A 16,121-nucleotide genomic window follows, 5' to 3' on the forward strand; every position below is an offset into this window, starting at 1 on the left:
CATTTACAATTGCATAAGTGCATAGCTCACATCTTTATTTCCATGAGCTCACCAGTTACGTATGTAATCAAGAAAATTCTCTACTTTTTTACATTTCAACAAACTTACCATTATAAATACACCCTTGTTCACAAAGTAGTTTACTCATACTCCCACACTTTCTCCTAAATAGCCAAAAAAAACAGAGCAAAAACACTGAGTAAGAAAGAAAGAAACAAAGAAAAAATGGCAAGTATAGTAAAGAGAATGAAGTTGGGTTCTCAAGGTTTAGATGTATCAGCTCAAGGTCTTGGTTGTATGGGAATGTCTGCTTTTTATGGCCCTCCAAAATCTGAGGAAGACATGATCACACTTATACACCATGCTATCAATATTGGCATTACTTTTCTTGATACTTCTGACTTTTATGGACCTCATACCAATGAGATTCTCCTTGGCAAGGTAAGTTGATTTTATTTTTGGTCTCTTTGTTTGATTTTTTTTGGCATTGATTTTGATGAAGTTTTGAGTTTTTGTGGGTTAGTAGGTACTATTATGTGTTTGGTTAATGGTAATAAATGGTGATAATGTTAAGGGTTATGCTATATGCAGCTTTTAAGGTTGTATATAAGACATAAATATACTACTTAAAATGAAAATAAGTTGTGAATTTATGGAAATTTTTTGCATTAATCTATGTAATAAATGATCAATTAATGCAACTTATTTCTATTTTTAACTTCTTATATACAGCCCTTAGGGTTGCATATAGCTTTTCCCTAATGTTAATACCCGTCCACGCACAACGTGTTGCGTGCTAGATCATAGACGAAGTTCCATTATTATGAACATTGATAAGTGACATCCTAAAGAAAACGTATATGTAAGTTTATTACAATTAGGCGTTGTTCTTTTGACCCCTATTTCAGTTCATTTCACTTTAGCTCAGTTTAGCTCACATCAGTTGAGCTTAGTTCAGTTTGGTTTAATTCAGTTCAGTTATTTTTTGAAGTTACCTGCAAACTTTAACTGATTTTATTTGATGAATCAGGCTCTGAAAGGAGGAATGAGAGAAAAGGTACAATTGGCAACCAAATTTGGGATTAAAAGGGTTGATGGTAAGATCGAGGTGCGTGGTGATCCTGCCTATGTGAGAGCTTGTTGTGAGGCTAGCTTGAAGAGGCTTGACGTTGAATGCATAGACCTTTATTATCAGCATCGCATCGATACGAGTGTTCCCATTGAAGTCACGGTGAGCGCCTTACTTGCCTTAAATCTGTTACTAGATGTTTGTGTTCCTGTCTACGGCCCGTTTTGTAAGAGGTCATAAATGGTGGGAATGGTAATGCATTATAGCGTAAATTTGTACTAAAAATCCAATGTCATTACCATTACACTAAATGCTATTTCATCCCAAGTTATCCATTTTCTTCCTAAAATCTCATTACCATCCGTTACCACTTGGGAAGATGGTATTGGGTGGTAATGATAATTTATAAAAGGAAACCCATGGTTTGTGATAAAGTTTTATTCTAAGATCATTGACACGAGAATTTCTCTACAAATTTACACTAAATTTCATTACCATTACCACGTAGTATTTATGACCACTAACCAAACAGGGCGCTAGTGTACCATACACGCAAGGGTATTTCTTATTCCAAATGATTAACAAATGAGCAATCTATGAGCAAAATTTTAGTCTTGGTGTATGGTACACTCAAGTAAACAGTATAGGTTTCGAGAAAGTATAGGAAAATTTTAGCCTATAGATCGATTATTATTCGAGCTTTGGATCGTATACTCATAATCATTACAATTGCTTCTACTATGATGTTTGTACTAATATGTTCATCTGTTTTTTAAATGGTTAGATGGGGGAACTTAAAAAACTGGTTGAAGAAGGAAAGATCAAGTACATTGGTCTATCGGAAGCATCTTCAGCAACAATCAGACGAGCACACGCAGTCCATCCAATAACAGCCATACAGATGGAGTGGTCTCTATGGTCACGAGATATAGAGGAAGACATAGTACCTACTTGCAGGTAAATCTACTATAATTCATCACTATTGCCTTTCAAGACGAGAAATCCGATTAATAAGAAAGGTCATACCATAATATTTGGAGCTTATCGTCAGAAAATAATCCATTTAGATAGTCTTTTGTGGCTCTGGTGGCAGCTAGATCAACGCATTATTGCTTCAAGAGAAGCTCCCATTGAAGTTCACTATGAGTCTTTAGGCACCTATCGTGAGATTTATGGTGCAGCATCTAATAATAAGAAGTGTAAAAAAAGAAATTACTTTTATATACATTCGAACTATTGTTGGTCATATTTCTCTTTACCGAGAAATCAAGTATCATATTATTCACTTCACCAACATTGATCGAATATTTTTGACTAATGTGAGACTATTGAACATTATCTTGTTCTAATATTGTTGTTGAACAGAGAACTTGGCATTGGCATTGTTCCGTATAGTCCTTTAGGACGTGGATTCTTTTCTTTGGGGCCGAAGGTGGTTGAAACTTATTATGAACATGACTATCGCAAGGTAACTTATAAGTTTTTTCGTATTCATATATTTCATCAAACTTGAAGGAGCTTCTAAAGCTAACACACAATTTGTCAATTTCAACTTAGTATTTCGATAAAAGGAACCAAACGTCACAAGAAATGGTCTAATACTTCAATTTGATGTGAAATTGTATGTCAATTATGTTGCCTAGGCATATTGGATCACAATTTCATTCAAAATAACCTCTTTGCAATTATCAAGGACAGGGTAGTACCTTCACAATGTATGGATAATTAAGGTTATGTACATCTAACTGCCCATTTGCTACATTAGGCAAAAATGTTGCTAGAGATATTTCTGCGTATAATGATATCATATGGTAGTACTAGTTTTATATGCACGCGATGCGTGCGAAAATACGTAGAATTTTTTTTTTAGGGGATGTAGAAATTCTTTTTTTATTTTTACATTTTTTATTTTTTTTAATTAAAGTAAGTAGTTAGAATAAAGATATAGTGAGGGTAAAATGGGGTTTCTAATATTTTGGTGTCCTATCCCTCTTCCCATATAGAATAGAGATGGTACATGTATATTCTTATGCATACTCGGAAAATTCTTACTTATTTCTACATATGCCCAAGTAACATGAATGTGAACTGTGGGTGCATTGTGATATCTTAAGCGATCTTACCATATTTTTTTTTTTTTTTTTGATTGGGAAATTAAGTCAGCCCAAGGGCTAACCCCTACCAAGGCTACTAGCCTTGTAGGAACTACCAGCACATTGGCTGGTAAAGCATACACATCATGCTAAGGAAATACCCCAGCATTAAATGCTGGGGGTAAGGATCGAACCCCTGACCTCAAGGATCAGAGGGGAGTGCTCTACCACATGAGCTAGCTCCTCATCCTTTTTTTTCTTTTTATTTTTTACGCGCTGCGTGACGCCCAGGCAGACAGCGATCTTACCATATAACATCATTGAATCATTAATAACATGCAAAATAAACCAAATTTTAATCATCACAATCTGTTTTGCACCTCTTTTGGACTATTTATTCTTTACTACATTTCTCACACTTTCTATTAGAGTACATAAGAAAACGACTAAACGAGTATAGTTTCCTTATGATATTAGGTAAGTTCCGTAAGTATATTATTAGTATTATACTCGTTTCCTTATGTACTCCTAATACTTTCCTTTACGCTCTCGTTAATTTTGCTGATACAAACTCTTGTAGGATCTACCGAGGTTCCAGCCTGAAAACCTTGAGCATAACAAATACATTTTCGAACGTGTGAGCGAAATGGCAGCAAGGAAAGGGTGCACCACATCGCAGCTTGCTCTAGCATGGGTTCATCATCAAGGAGGTGATGTCTGTCCCATCCCAGGAACCAGCAAGATCAACAATCTGAACCAAAATATCGCGGCTTTATCAGTGAAACTTACACCAGATGAAATGGCTGAACTCGAGTCTTTTGCCTCAGCAGAAAATGTGAAGGGTGAAAGATCTTGGAACAAAGTTTACTCTTGGGAAAATTCAGATACTCCACTGCTATCTTCTTGGAAGACAGTAGAATAATCTTTCCACAGCTTTGATGATTGTGTTTATGTTTCAGTGATGCAAAATACGATGTTGTTCTATAAGTCTTTTAAGTTATTCTAGTCTAGGAAGTGAGAATAAAGTTGAATAAGATCATTTGAGTTGGTTTTGTGTGTATTTTTACTCTTTAAAATTGAGTTTTGAGGCAAAAAATGAAGTTTGACTAGTCCAATATGTCAAATTACTATCCTTTACCAAGTACTTCATTTCAGTGTTACTCCGACACCTTCATATACCTCAAAAACGGGGTGTCATGTCGTGTCCGACACGACACATTACTTGAATATTTCAATTTAAACTATAAACTTGACTTTTTTTACAAAATAGCCGAGTCGGACACTTGAACACCTATATCCGAGTAGATACTCCATTCGTGTCTAAGTAATATAGCTTTTGCATGGGGGCTGACTAAGTTTCATACCAGTCTGCCTAGACCGATAAGTATCGTCATGGTCAACATGCTTACTATAGAACCATTGACTTCGTCATATCGGTTTTGTTAAGATACCCAGACGGTATCTCTCACCGGGACATTACCCATGGGCCTGGGTTTGATCCAGTTCCTATCTACATGCGCCTACGGGACTAAGGATAGAACTTCAATAGAGGATATAAGTATATCCTAAAGGAATATACCTGCGTCCAACCAATAGGAGCAGAGTCCTACTTGAACAAGGACTCTTGCCGGCTCCTATAAATACCACGTTGATCTGAGTCATAAGGTAGTTCACAAACACAATCATACTCCACTTGAGAGCTTCCGGTTTATCCATTACTGACTTAGGCATCGGAGGGGCGTTCCTCGAATCAACCCCCGAGCTAGTTTACGTGTTCTCTCTTGCAGGAAATCGAACCGGCTTACTTACCAAGGACATACCGATTCACACCCTAATACTTATTCCATACCGGAACAGCTTTATTTAATAGCTATTTACCAAATACGTACTTCTACACAAATTGTTCGTCAAACTAGCTAATACAACCGGTTAGAAGCTAATAGCTAAAACAACCAGTTTGGGTAGCCACAGTTGCATAGTTTGGAATCTATTTTATAGTACTACAGTAGTATTATTATATGAGAGCCTGATTAAAAGAGCATATTTCTTTTGGGCTGCACACCTAAAATATTTTCTTGCATGATCTATATAGTACTATAGTAGTATTATAATGCGCCTGATTAGTGATTAAGTAGAGCATATTTCTTTCGGGCCGCTGCACATCTCGAATATCATCTTCAGCTGCATAATCATTATTCTATTAACGTTTCATTTAAGAATTACTCCCATAAATCCATAATAATACACTGAAATCCCCTGAAAAATTGTATAGTTGGGTTCTCAAGGATTAGAAGCAAGTATCAAGTCAAGGTCTTGGATGCATGCCGCATGGGGATGTGAATAGCCTTCTTAAGAAAAAAGCTACTCCCTCCATTTCAAAATATAGTTACCATTTCCCTTTTTTCACGGTAATTTATACAAGTTGGGATAGTAAAGATTTTTTGTTTATTTAAGTAAATGTTGTATGGGAAAAGATGATTTTAGGAGAGAGAATGGAGATAATTGGTGAAAAAAGACCATTGATTGTAACATTTTGGTTGAATAAACAAAGTAAAAAACAAAATTCAAGAAGCAAATAAATGATGGGACACGATTTTTTTAGACAAATTACCGAAAAATGTAGAACTAAATATGGGAATGGGAACTATATTTTGGGACATCCAAAACGGAAATGGGAACTATATTTTCGGACGGAGGGAGTACTATAAAACTTTAAAGTGAGTCAAATATCTGTACACGTCAGCAGTATTGACTAGATACTATAAATAAAGTTAAATAAAATATTTTTGACTTTTTCAAGATATTTATAGATAATTTCCTCAATTATGCTTTATAACTTCTGAAATTTTGTTTTTATATAAAGTTTGCTATGACATACAAAAATACCAATTATAAATCTGAAATAAAACATTATAATATAAGAATTAGTTTACGAATTACGATCCATGAAAAAATATGATTATTCACTTTAACAATATTTTCCTCTATAGCCACCACCACCTAGCCACTACTACTGCACCCCTACCCCCGCACCCCCCACCCGATCCCACCACCCCAATCCACCCCCGCGGGCAAGCAGCTAGCCCCTCCCCCACTCATTTTTTCACTTTATCATCGGAACCGTCTAAATATTTCGTTTCCACCATAACAATCCAATTTTTTCTAGTTATACCATATCTTCGTTGGTGGAACCAGAAAATTTGGAAGTTTTCAGAACAAAAGAGGAGAAATCCAGTGGTGGTGCTCGAATTAAGAACGAAAATTATGGAGGGATGGGAAGGAGATAAGAGAGGGTGCACATCCCCCCACCCAATCTCCAATTTTTTCTCTTCTCCTCACATAATTGAAGTGACAACTAGTTCTTATAGATGGAGTGTTGTTGTGTTTTACGAAATTCTACTTTGAACCTAACCTTTTTCAACTTTTTACATTGTACCTCTAAATTTTCTAAACGTCACACAAAATACCCTTACTAATAGAAAATCCTACCCTAAATCTCACTTAGCCTTTAATTTCTCAAATCATACATATCCCCGAACCTTAATCAACTAATAAGGCTAAAAAATCCTATTCTACTCCCATAGGTTAAGATAGCCCAAGCTCTACGACTGTTTGATATTTTGTGTAAGAGTATTTTGTGTAACGTTTAGAAAGTTTAGGGGTACAATGTGGAAAGTCAAAAAGATCAAGTACAATGTAAAATTACCAAGTAGTACATGGTCTAGTGGTTTGGTTTGTATCTCACTTCCTCAAGGTTGTGAGATCAAACTCTACTAGAGGCACTTTAAAGGTGGGGATTTCTCCTTATCATTCCCCCTACTCCCAAGGGGCCTTGCCTGTAAACCCGGGCCCGATTAACCTGTGCGAGATTAGTTCCAATTAGGACGCCTTTTTCTCACCTTATAAATAAATAAATAAAAGTACATCACCTTTGATTCATCATAGTTCATAGATCAGGTGAAGAGAACTTGGTATATATTCTAACTTGACAACTTGACTGCATTACGAATTCCTGGTTATGTATATAAAATTATAAAGTGGTTTCAGAAGAGTCTGAAGTCAAAATTATACAGGAGTAGTGAATCTTTCAATCAAACTTGATAACCACGTTATCCAATAGACGTCATACACTAGTAAAAAAAGAACAGTTAAAAGCTATTGTCCTAAATCATTCTTTTGGATTCCATATTTTCATGACTTGAACAAATCACGCACATCTTACTTTGAAATTTCTTTTGCCCTTTATGACATTTCAACGAAACTACCACTATAAATTGCTTAGTTACATGTGATTTACTCCTTAGAAAACAGAAAAAAATGGCAGGTGGTGTTAGGAGGATTAAACTGGGTTCTCAAGGTCTTGAAGTTTCTGCTCAAGGTCTAGGATGCATGGGAATGTCTGCATTTTATGGACCTCCTAAACCAGAGGAAGACATGATTAAAGTTATCCGCCATGCTATCAGTTCCGGAATCACCTTCTTCGATACCTCTGATGCGTATGGACCTCATACCAACGAGATTCTTCTTGGCAAGGTAATTTTAAGTTCAATTTTTGTAGTATATGCAACCCTAAGGATTAATCATAAGTATTAAATACTCCCTCCGTCCCATAATATAGTGCTTGTTTCTTTTTTACGCGGTCTCCAAGACGTAACTTTGACCTTTAATATCTTCAATTCCATATTAATAAAAAATATAAAAAGTTGATATTATGAAACTACACATTGAGACGAATCTAACAAGATCTCACATGCATATGTTTTTATATATATATAAATGAGAATATTCGGTCAAAGATTTTAAAGTTTGACCCACCAAAAATGAAATAGGCACTATATTATGGGACGGAGGGAGTACATTTTTTAACGATAAGCATGTACCACTTCAGTTTATAGGTTGATCGCTAGTTTGATTATCTATGTTTCATGTTTGGGTATTGAAGAAAAGTTTTGGGAGTTTATGTAGAAATGGGTATGGATCCAGGATTTTATTGGACTACTCGACCCTAATTTAGGGTCTGGGTCCAACTTTTTCTGGATCCTTAGGATCCAGGTTTGGATTCAGATCCAAGTAAAACTTCTTAGGGTACAGGTGTGGGTCGTAATAATTTAAACTTGGATCTTAAACATGGAATCTGAATTTATTTAATATTGTTTTTGTCTTTTGTATTTTAGAGAAAAACATTCGTATTTATCTTAAAATTTCAACTTTTGTTATTTGGATTCTAGATCCCAGACCCTACAGATCATAAGCACTATCGAACATCAAGAAATATAAATAATATTCAAAAATTGAAAAAAAATAAAGGAAATAGGCTAGGCCTTAGACCTTGCAGACCCTAAGGATTCAATTTGGATCTAGGGTCGAGTTTAGGGTATGACCAGACCCGACCCGACCCAGACCTGACCAATACTCATCCCTATCTTATAGGGGCATGATTAGTTCTGGGTGAATCTTATTATTTGGATATTTGGACTTTGAAGGTTGTTCTTGTGCTTAAATGCATAATTTTGCTGGGAGAATCTTATTGTTTGGATGTTTGGAGGGAGTTCTTGTGCTCAAATTCATAATTTTGTTGGGTGATCTTATTGTTTGGATGTTTAGACTTTGGGGGGAGTTCTAGTGCTTAAATGCATAATTTTGTTGGGTGAATTTTGTTCGAATAATTAGTTTTTGCTGCGCATGTGGTATTGTCAAGGTCATCTTACAAGTTACTCCCTCTGTTCTTTATTAGTTTACCCGTTTGGACTTTTCACATTTATCGATGTAAAACTTATTTCTGTAAGCAATTAATTTTATCCCTCTAATAATGCAAATTGTATAGGCACTTAAAGGGGGATGGAGAGAAAAAGTGGAATTGGCTACCAAATTTGGCATCAACAACCATATTGTAGATACAAATTTGGTAGTTCGGGGTGATCCTGCATATGTTAGGGCAGCCTGTGAAGAAAGCTTGAAGCGCCTTGATGTCCATTGTATCGACCTTTATTATCAGCATCGTGTTGATACCAATGTTCCCATTGAAGTCACGGTTTGTCCAATTTACTTCTTCACCCTTCTTGTTTGTACTAGACTTTGTCCGAGTGTTACAATAGCTAGTTGCAATATGCTTCCGCTGTTATGAAATAAATGAAACGCTTTTCTCTTTTATGTAAGAGCTTTTTGAGAGAAGTGTTTCATTTATTTTGAACCAGATGAATTCTCATATGCTTGTGTTATTTATAGTTGATAATTGACACAAACTCGTTCATAGCCATCATGGAGAAAGACATTTTCTTTTATTTGACACATTATTTTACAGATGGGAGAACTCAAGAAGCTGGTTGAAGAGGGTAAAATTAAGTACATTGGTCTCTCTGAAGCATCTGCATCGACTATCAGACGAGCGCATGCAGTTCATCCAATAACAGCTATTCAGTTGGAATGGTCCTTGTGGACTAGAGATGTAGAGGAAATTATAGTCCCTACTTGCAGGTATGGCCTATGTTACTCAGACACAGATTGAGTGTCTACTCGAATACGAGTGTTCAAGTGTCCGACTCGGCTATTTTGTTTAAAAAAATCAAGTTTTTAGTTTAAAATGAAGTATCCAAGTAAATTATCGTGTCGGACACGACACGACATGACACCCCGTTTTTAAGGTAAATGAAAGTGTCGGAGTAACACTGGGTATAATTACTTCCTTACAACTTAATCAAATTTAACATCCTTAAAAATATATGAGTTCTAACTTATTCATTATATCAACTCAGGGAACTCGGGATTGGAATTGTAACATACAGTCCTCTAGGAAGGGGATTTCTTTCTTCAGGGCCAAAATTGGTGGAAAATCTTACTAAGGAAGACTCTCGACGAGTGGTACAATATCTACCTCATCTACATTGTATTATGAGGACGTAAATTTCTAAAATCGATGATTCTATCAGTTTCCAAGCAGATTACCTATGATACATGTACAAACACACATACTTTACTTGCAAAATTACAAGTTATAACATATATACATACTCTCTCCGTCTCAAAGTATAACGTAACATTAAACTCCTTGTTTCGTGTATGGTTGCCCATGTACACACAAAAGTAGAAAGGTTTTTATAGTAGCTTGCCTAATAACATGAAATTTATGATATGAGTTAGTAGTACGTACGAGTAAAAGTTGCCAAATTCCAATACACTTCTGTCTTGAAGTAAGTTGTATCAATTGTTATATTTCTGTCCCATATTCACCATTCTACTGTCTGAACTGAACAACAAAAACTTGTTCCAGCAAAAAAAATGTTTAATTTGTACTTGATTGGCTTATCTATAATCATTTTTTTTTCAGTTCTTTCCAAGATTCAAGGCAGAGAATATTGAGCATAACGCACACATCTTCGAGCGTGTGGCTGATATTGCAACCAAAAAAGGATGTACACCAGCACAATTAGCACTTGCTTGGGTTCATCACCAAGGAGATGATGTGTGTCCCATCCCCGGAACCACCAAGATCGAGAACCTCGATCAGAACATCGGCGCGTTGTCTGTGGAGCTGACGCCTGAGGATATGACAGAGCTTGAATCACTTGCATCTGAAGACAGTGTTAAAGGTGATCGGTATGTAGCTGAAGTCGCTACTTGGAAGACCTTAGATACTCCACCTTTGTCCTCATGGAAAGCTGAATGAAAGTACTAGTTTTGGGTTTATGTTTTATTTGTTGTTGTAAGTTGCAACGTTGTGTTGTGTACTTGTGTTGTGTTCTTCTCGTTAATTAGTATCATCACATATTCACATTAGGTGATCCTATAAAATAATGCTCAAAGTGGTTCATGTTATTTTTTACTAGTATGCAAAATGTCTAATAGCTACATAGATGTAGAACATTTGATCAAAATCTCTATTTTTCCGAGCTCTAGAAATAGAGATTTATTTTACAATATTTTTAGACACATTTATATACTATTTTACTGATTTCTTTTAACTTTGCTTATTTTATATGAAATATCTTCATTTTCACATTTTGAAAAAAAATTCATTGAAAATATTAAAAAAATTTATCATTGTCCATTTAATGTAATTAATTAATTTATTACTGGTTTACCATGAATACCAAAAGTAGATACGATTGTCTCATTTGTAATTCCAATCCAATAGCAAACTTCTACTAACCACCTAAAAATAGAGATGGCCACTGGCGCAGGCTGGTCCGTGGACGCTAGTGAGCTGGGGCTGAGATTTCACGGCCTAGGAGTGGACCGTGCAATTCACAATTTGGGTGGGTTGATCCAAGAGTTGAAAAATCTTAGCCCACACCGTTCTGTTACTGATTTTCGCGGTCCTGGAGTTGGTTCTGACGGTTCGTGGGCCTAGCGGGTCGGCATGAGAAATTTTTTTCCAAAGTTATATAATCATTTATTGTTGTTACATAAAACCTTTAATATTAATTAAAATATATACAATTACTAATAGTAATGAAGAATTTCATTATTTTTGAATTATAATATGTGCAATTTGATTAAAAAATATATAATATACACAATTTTGTGAATAATTGCTTGGGTTGGCTGGTTCGGTTCATGGACTGTGCTGGACTGCTTCGTGGATTGGGCTGGGCGGTTTTAGTAGCGGGCTTTCATGATTTAGGCTCAAAAAATCTGGCCCATGATCCACCCACTAATTTCAAGGTTCGAGCTGGGCAGACCGGGCTTTTCGCAAGCTCAGCCCACACGGTCCAAGAGACGGGTTGGACTGGATTGACCCGCACGATTGGCTATCTCGACCTAAAAACAATTTAATAAATTATTGAAGTAGTATATACGACTTGTTTTAATCAAGAACAGCCCACTTTGTTTGTAGTTCTTGCAGTCAACGATGGAGTACTACTAAAGTATAAAATGGACACATCTTGAATTTCCATTTTGCTAGTTATCTTCATTCTTCATGACTTCACTACTTACGCAATCCTCTATCTTCACTAAGAACTAAAACCACCACTTTATAAGTACTCCCTTCATTCTCACTTTAACATCTCTCATACTCATTTACTCTCACCTACACCCAGAAAACCCAGAAAAACCCAGATAAAAATTGCAGAAAAATGGCAGAAGCAATTAGAAGAATAAAACTGGGTTCTCAAGGATTTGAAGTATCAGCTCAAGGTCTAGGATGTATGGGAATGTCTGCTTTTTATGGCCCACCAAAACCTGATGAAGATATGATTCAACTTATACACCATGCTATCAACTCTGGCATCACTTTTCTTGATACTTCTGATATATATGGACCTCATACTAATGAGATTCTCATTGGCAAGGTAATTTAACAACTACCCAATTCAATTTTTGGTTCTTTGCTTAATTATTGTGAAAAAAATTGGTCTTGATTTGATGGGTGAGGTCAATTTTTTGTGGGTAATTTAGATTTAGCCAAGTTTTAGTTTTTTTGGTTATTTTGTGCGCAAATTTGATCTGGGGTTTTGGTGGCTGTTGTTGGGAAATTGGTATAATTTGGTGGCCATCTCAACTTAGGCACTGTTATTTTATACTTATTATTTTCAGTTCAGTTCAATTCAGTTTGTCGCAATTAAGTTTCTCGCAGTTTAGTTCAGTTCAGTTCAGACACTCTCTCGTGTTCAGCTTTGTCCCAGTTCAGTTCAGTTTCTCTCAATCCAAAAGAACGGGCCGTTAGTAACATTGGTGTTATGATTTTGGGAAATTGGTGAATTTTGATACAATTTGATGGCCATCTGAACTTAGTGACATTGGTGTTATGATTTGGATTTATGTTCTGTTAAGAATTTTGTGAACTTTATAAACAAATTTGATTGTAATTTGGACTTTATTGATGATGCAACTTTAGTGTTTGGTATGTTGTGAAATTGTGATTGATTGGGTACTGATGAGTTTGTGGTTCTTTTTCCTTTTGGGTTATGGTATTGTGAATTGGGCAGGCATTGAAAGGTGAATGGAGAGAGAAAGTGGAATTGGCTACAAAATTTGGCATTAGATATACGGATGGAAAAGGAGAGATACTTGGTGATCCTGCATATGTAAGGGCCTCCTGTGAAGGAAGCTTGAAGCGGCTTGATATTGACTGCATCGACCTCTATTATCAACACCGTATCGATACCAAAGTCCCCATTGAAGTAACGGTGTGTTCATTTGCTCCATTCTGATACTTTATTAGAGTTCATCCTTGCTAATAATTCTGAAATGTAACTGCCACTAATTTTCGCAAACGCACTGACTTCAATCAGTTTAATAACCTGTTATCAGCACAATTAATGTTTGGTCGGTAAATGTCCATAAAACTTTAGCCAATACTTGGAAAACAAGTCGCTACATTTATTGCTAAGTTTAGGGAACAGGTCCTAATGCTGCTTGTGAGCTACCAATCACAACTCTTCCCTACAGTTTGGCAGGGCTTTGCACCTGAAAGTTATACAGATGCAACTAGCTAGTTGATAGAATACTTTGCAGCATGCTTTCGTGTTTTTCCCTACATAGGGCCTTTTGATGTTGTTATGCTTGATTCATATATACATCAGAATTGCTGCAATAATTAGCGGTCCTTTGGTTGAATATAGGAAGGAATACTTCCTAGGATGTGCTTTTTCCTATGTAGTCTCATTTCTCAGAAATAAAGTTGTTTCATTGATAATGTGAAGTTAAGCTTCTCATAGGAAGTTCCACTTACCTTGGGGGACTAGGTTTCCGTATACCAAACAACTTTTTACTTTGCTCTTCTCATGTTTTTTTTTGTCAACCAAATAAACATACATTAAGATTACCCAAGATAGAACTTGTTTAAAAACTAGTTTCTATCCTCTGATTCATTGACATACTACATTAGGTGGGAGAATTGAAGAAATTGGTTGAGGAGGGGAAAATCAAGTACATTGGTCTATCTGAAGCATCAGCGTCAACCATCAGAAGAGCACATGCAGTCCACCCCATAACAGCAGTCCAACTAGAATGGTCTTTGTGGACAAGAGATGTGGAGGAAGACATCATTCCTACCTGCAGGTGAGAATCGTGAGATATTTCTAATAATCTCTCATACATGATGATCGAATGTGAAAATTTTGGAAACTTGGGATTGTACGTTAGAGTTCTTTTTTTTCTTTCTAATTTTTAGAATATGTCAGAGTCCTGACTTGGTTGTTTCTTCAATCAGGGAACTCGGTATTGGAATTGTGGCATACAGTCCTCTGGGAAGGGGTTTTCTCTCTTCAGGGCCCAAGATGACTGAGAACTTTGTGAAGGAGGACTTCCGGCAGGTTCGTTGAAAGTGCTCAAATTGAATTGGTTTATTATAAACTCGATATATGCCAGATTAGTCATCTTTTTTTTTTCACTTATCCTCTGCAAAGCTTTTCTTCAGACTGAGCTAATAAAAAAAATGAGAATTCTAGTCTGGGTTCTTTGGAACAGATTGAAGTCATTTGACATATGCATGCAGAGTGGAATTTTTGCCTCTTTCGTTATTGAGGCAAAAAAATTTTGAATTCACTTGAAGCCTTTCTTGGGATACCCTGTATCACTCTTTTGTACTTCCAGCAAATATATACGACCAAATTTGTTATTTGCCAAACCTGAAAACAACATCCTATACGCCATTGTTAATTAGTTATTTGTTTGACCCCTTAATTCTGGTTGGAAACAGGGCAATCCAAAGTGTACTTCTAGGTCAAGTTGTAGAAAATGCAAGCATTGCACTTCACTTATGTTTTATGATTAGCAAACATGTACATTAATGATTGGAAGTAAATATGGTTGCTCTTTTTGGGCCTATTGAAGTGTCAACTTGCACATAATGAATAACTATGTAATGAGCACCATGTTTAGAATTGATCTCTAGCTCTGTGTTGACCAACTTATTTCTTTGTGATCCAGCACTTGCCAAGGTTCAAGCCGGAAAATCTTGAGCATAACAAGCTCATATTCGAGCAGGTCAGTGCAATAGCTACCCGGAAAGGATGCACCCCAGCCCAATTAGCGCTTGCTTGGGTCCATCACCAAGGAGATGATGTGTGCCCCATCCCTGGAACCACTAAGATCGAGAACCTCAACCAGAACATCGGAGCCTTGTCTGTAAAGCTAACTCCAGAAGAAATGGCCGAGTTAGAATCTCTTGCGTCTGAAGACAGTGTCAAGGGTGATCGCTATGGAGGTCTTTCATCTACATGGAAGAATTCAGAAACCCCACCTTTATCCTCATGGAAACCTGAATGAAGATGGTGAATCCTATTTTCTTCTTGTTCGTGTCATGTTTTTCTCACTGACTACTGTATAAGAGTTGTTTCTGTCATAAACATCAATACGTTTCCTTTTTTTTTTCTTTTCTTTTTTCTACCAGTTATGTGAGCCTTTTGGTTTCTACTTAAAGTTGTATCAATATATTTTACCTCAATAAAGATGAGTAAATCTTCATGAAAGTTCTATGGTTGATTTCATTCATTCATTCAGCTATTCTCACATAATGTATGTATCTGGCACATGGTAAAATCAATGGATAAGTGGCCTACAAGAACAGCCAAAAGTAATAGTGTCTTGGATGTATGGGGATGTTTGCAATTTTTTAGCCCTTCAAATCCCAAGGAAGACATGATCTCTCACCTTATCCATCATGCTATGAGCTCTGGCATCAGTTTCCTTGACACCTCTGATTTCTATGGACCTCGCTCATACCAAGGAGATTCTCCTTGCCAAGGTATCTTAAGCAATTCCATTGCCAGTTAAGTTTCTGCGAATTTTTAGCTTCATATATATATATACTCCCGCCGTCCTCTATTAGTTTACTCGTATTCTTTTTAAGGGTGTCCCTTATTAGTTTACCCCTTTCTTTTTTTACTATTATTGTAATGGGATCACAAACTTTTAATCACACATACTTTCAACTTTAATATAAAATAATAGTTTTTCTTTTTTCTATGACCCACAACATCATTTCTCTTAAAACTCTGTGCAAAAGAAAGGGGTAA

At 36.2% G+C, this 16,121-nt stretch overlaps 2 protein-coding genes and 1 long non-coding RNA gene across 4 annotated transcripts; all 3 read left to right on the forward strand.

Moving 5' to 3' along the window:
* Positions 1-131: 131 nt before the first annotated feature.
* LOC104889700 (auxin-induced protein PCNT115) lies at positions 132-4,222 on the forward strand. The gene is made up of 5 exons (XM_010674986.4): positions 132-441; positions 1,031-1,231; positions 1,854-2,026; positions 2,435-2,537; positions 3,743-4,222. Exons 1-5 carry the CDS (start codon positions 226-228, stop codon positions 4,082-4,084), a joined length of 1,035 nt encoding a protein of 344 aa, XP_010673288.2. The 5' UTR covers positions 132-225; the 3' UTR covers positions 4,085-4,222.
* Positions 2,544-3,420, forward strand: LOC130590671 (uncharacterized). Its single transcript, XR_008968528.1, has 2 exons — positions 2,544-2,883; positions 3,078-3,420. It is a non-coding gene; the product is annotated as an uncharacterized LOC130590671 (long non-coding RNA).
* Positions 4,223-7,464: 3,242 nt separating the features above from the next.
* LOC104889699 (probable aldo-keto reductase 2) lies at positions 7,465-15,575 on the forward strand. 2 transcript variants are annotated; one of them, XM_057393210.1, is made up of 8 exons: positions 7,465-7,695; positions 8,987-9,193; positions 9,464-9,636; positions 9,915-10,020; positions 10,487-10,816; positions 14,018-14,163; positions 14,315-14,417; positions 15,034-15,575. In XM_057393210.1, the coding sequence occupies exons 1-8, from the start codon at positions 7,480-7,482 to the stop codon at positions 15,370-15,372; spliced, it is 1,620 nt and encodes a 539-aa protein (XP_057249193.1). In that variant the 5' UTR covers positions 7,465-7,479; the 3' UTR covers positions 15,373-15,575. The 2 variants fall into 2 exon arrangements, with proteins under 2 accessions (XP_057249193.1, XP_010673286.2); XM_010674984.4 differs by lacking the exons at positions 7,465-7,695; positions 8,987-9,193; positions 9,464-9,636; positions 9,915-10,020; positions 10,487-10,816 and adding exons at positions 12,159-12,452; positions 13,089-13,289 and having other exon boundaries at positions 13,991-14,163.
* Positions 15,576-16,121: the final 546 nt, after the last annotated feature.

Source organism: Beta vulgaris, chromosome 3, assembly GCF_026745355.1.
Source record: "Beta vulgaris subsp. vulgaris cultivar EL10 chromosome 3, EL10.2, whole genome shotgun sequence".
NCBI lineage: Eukaryota > Viridiplantae > Streptophyta > Magnoliopsida > Caryophyllales > Amaranthaceae > Beta > Beta vulgaris.

Bases quoted from the DNA above. Each gene is read 5' to 3' on its own strand.
- LOC104889700 (XM_010674986.4), top strand. From the start codon at position 226: ATGGCAAGTATAGTAAAGAGAATGAAGTTGGGTTCTCAAGGTTTAGAT. The intron at 442-1,030 runs GTAAGTTGATTT...TTGATGAATCAG, and splicing joins ATGAGATTCTCCTTGGCAAG to GCTCTGAAAGGAGGAATGAG. The intron at 2,027-2,434 runs GTAAATCTACTA...GTTGTTGAACAG, and splicing joins GACATAGTACCTACTTGCAG to AGAACTTGGCATTGGCATTG.
- LOC104889699 (XM_057393210.1), top strand. From the start codon at position 7,480: ATGGCAGGTGGTGTTAGGAGGATTAAACTGGGTTCTCAAGGTCTTGAA. The intron at 9,194-9,463 runs GTTTGTCCAATT...ATTATTTTACAG, and splicing joins ATGTTCCCATTGAAGTCACG to ATGGGAGAACTCAAGAAGCT. The intron at 14,418-15,033 runs GTTCGTTGAAAG...TTTGTGATCCAG, and splicing joins TGAAGGAGGACTTCCGGCAG to CACTTGCCAAGGTTCAAGCC.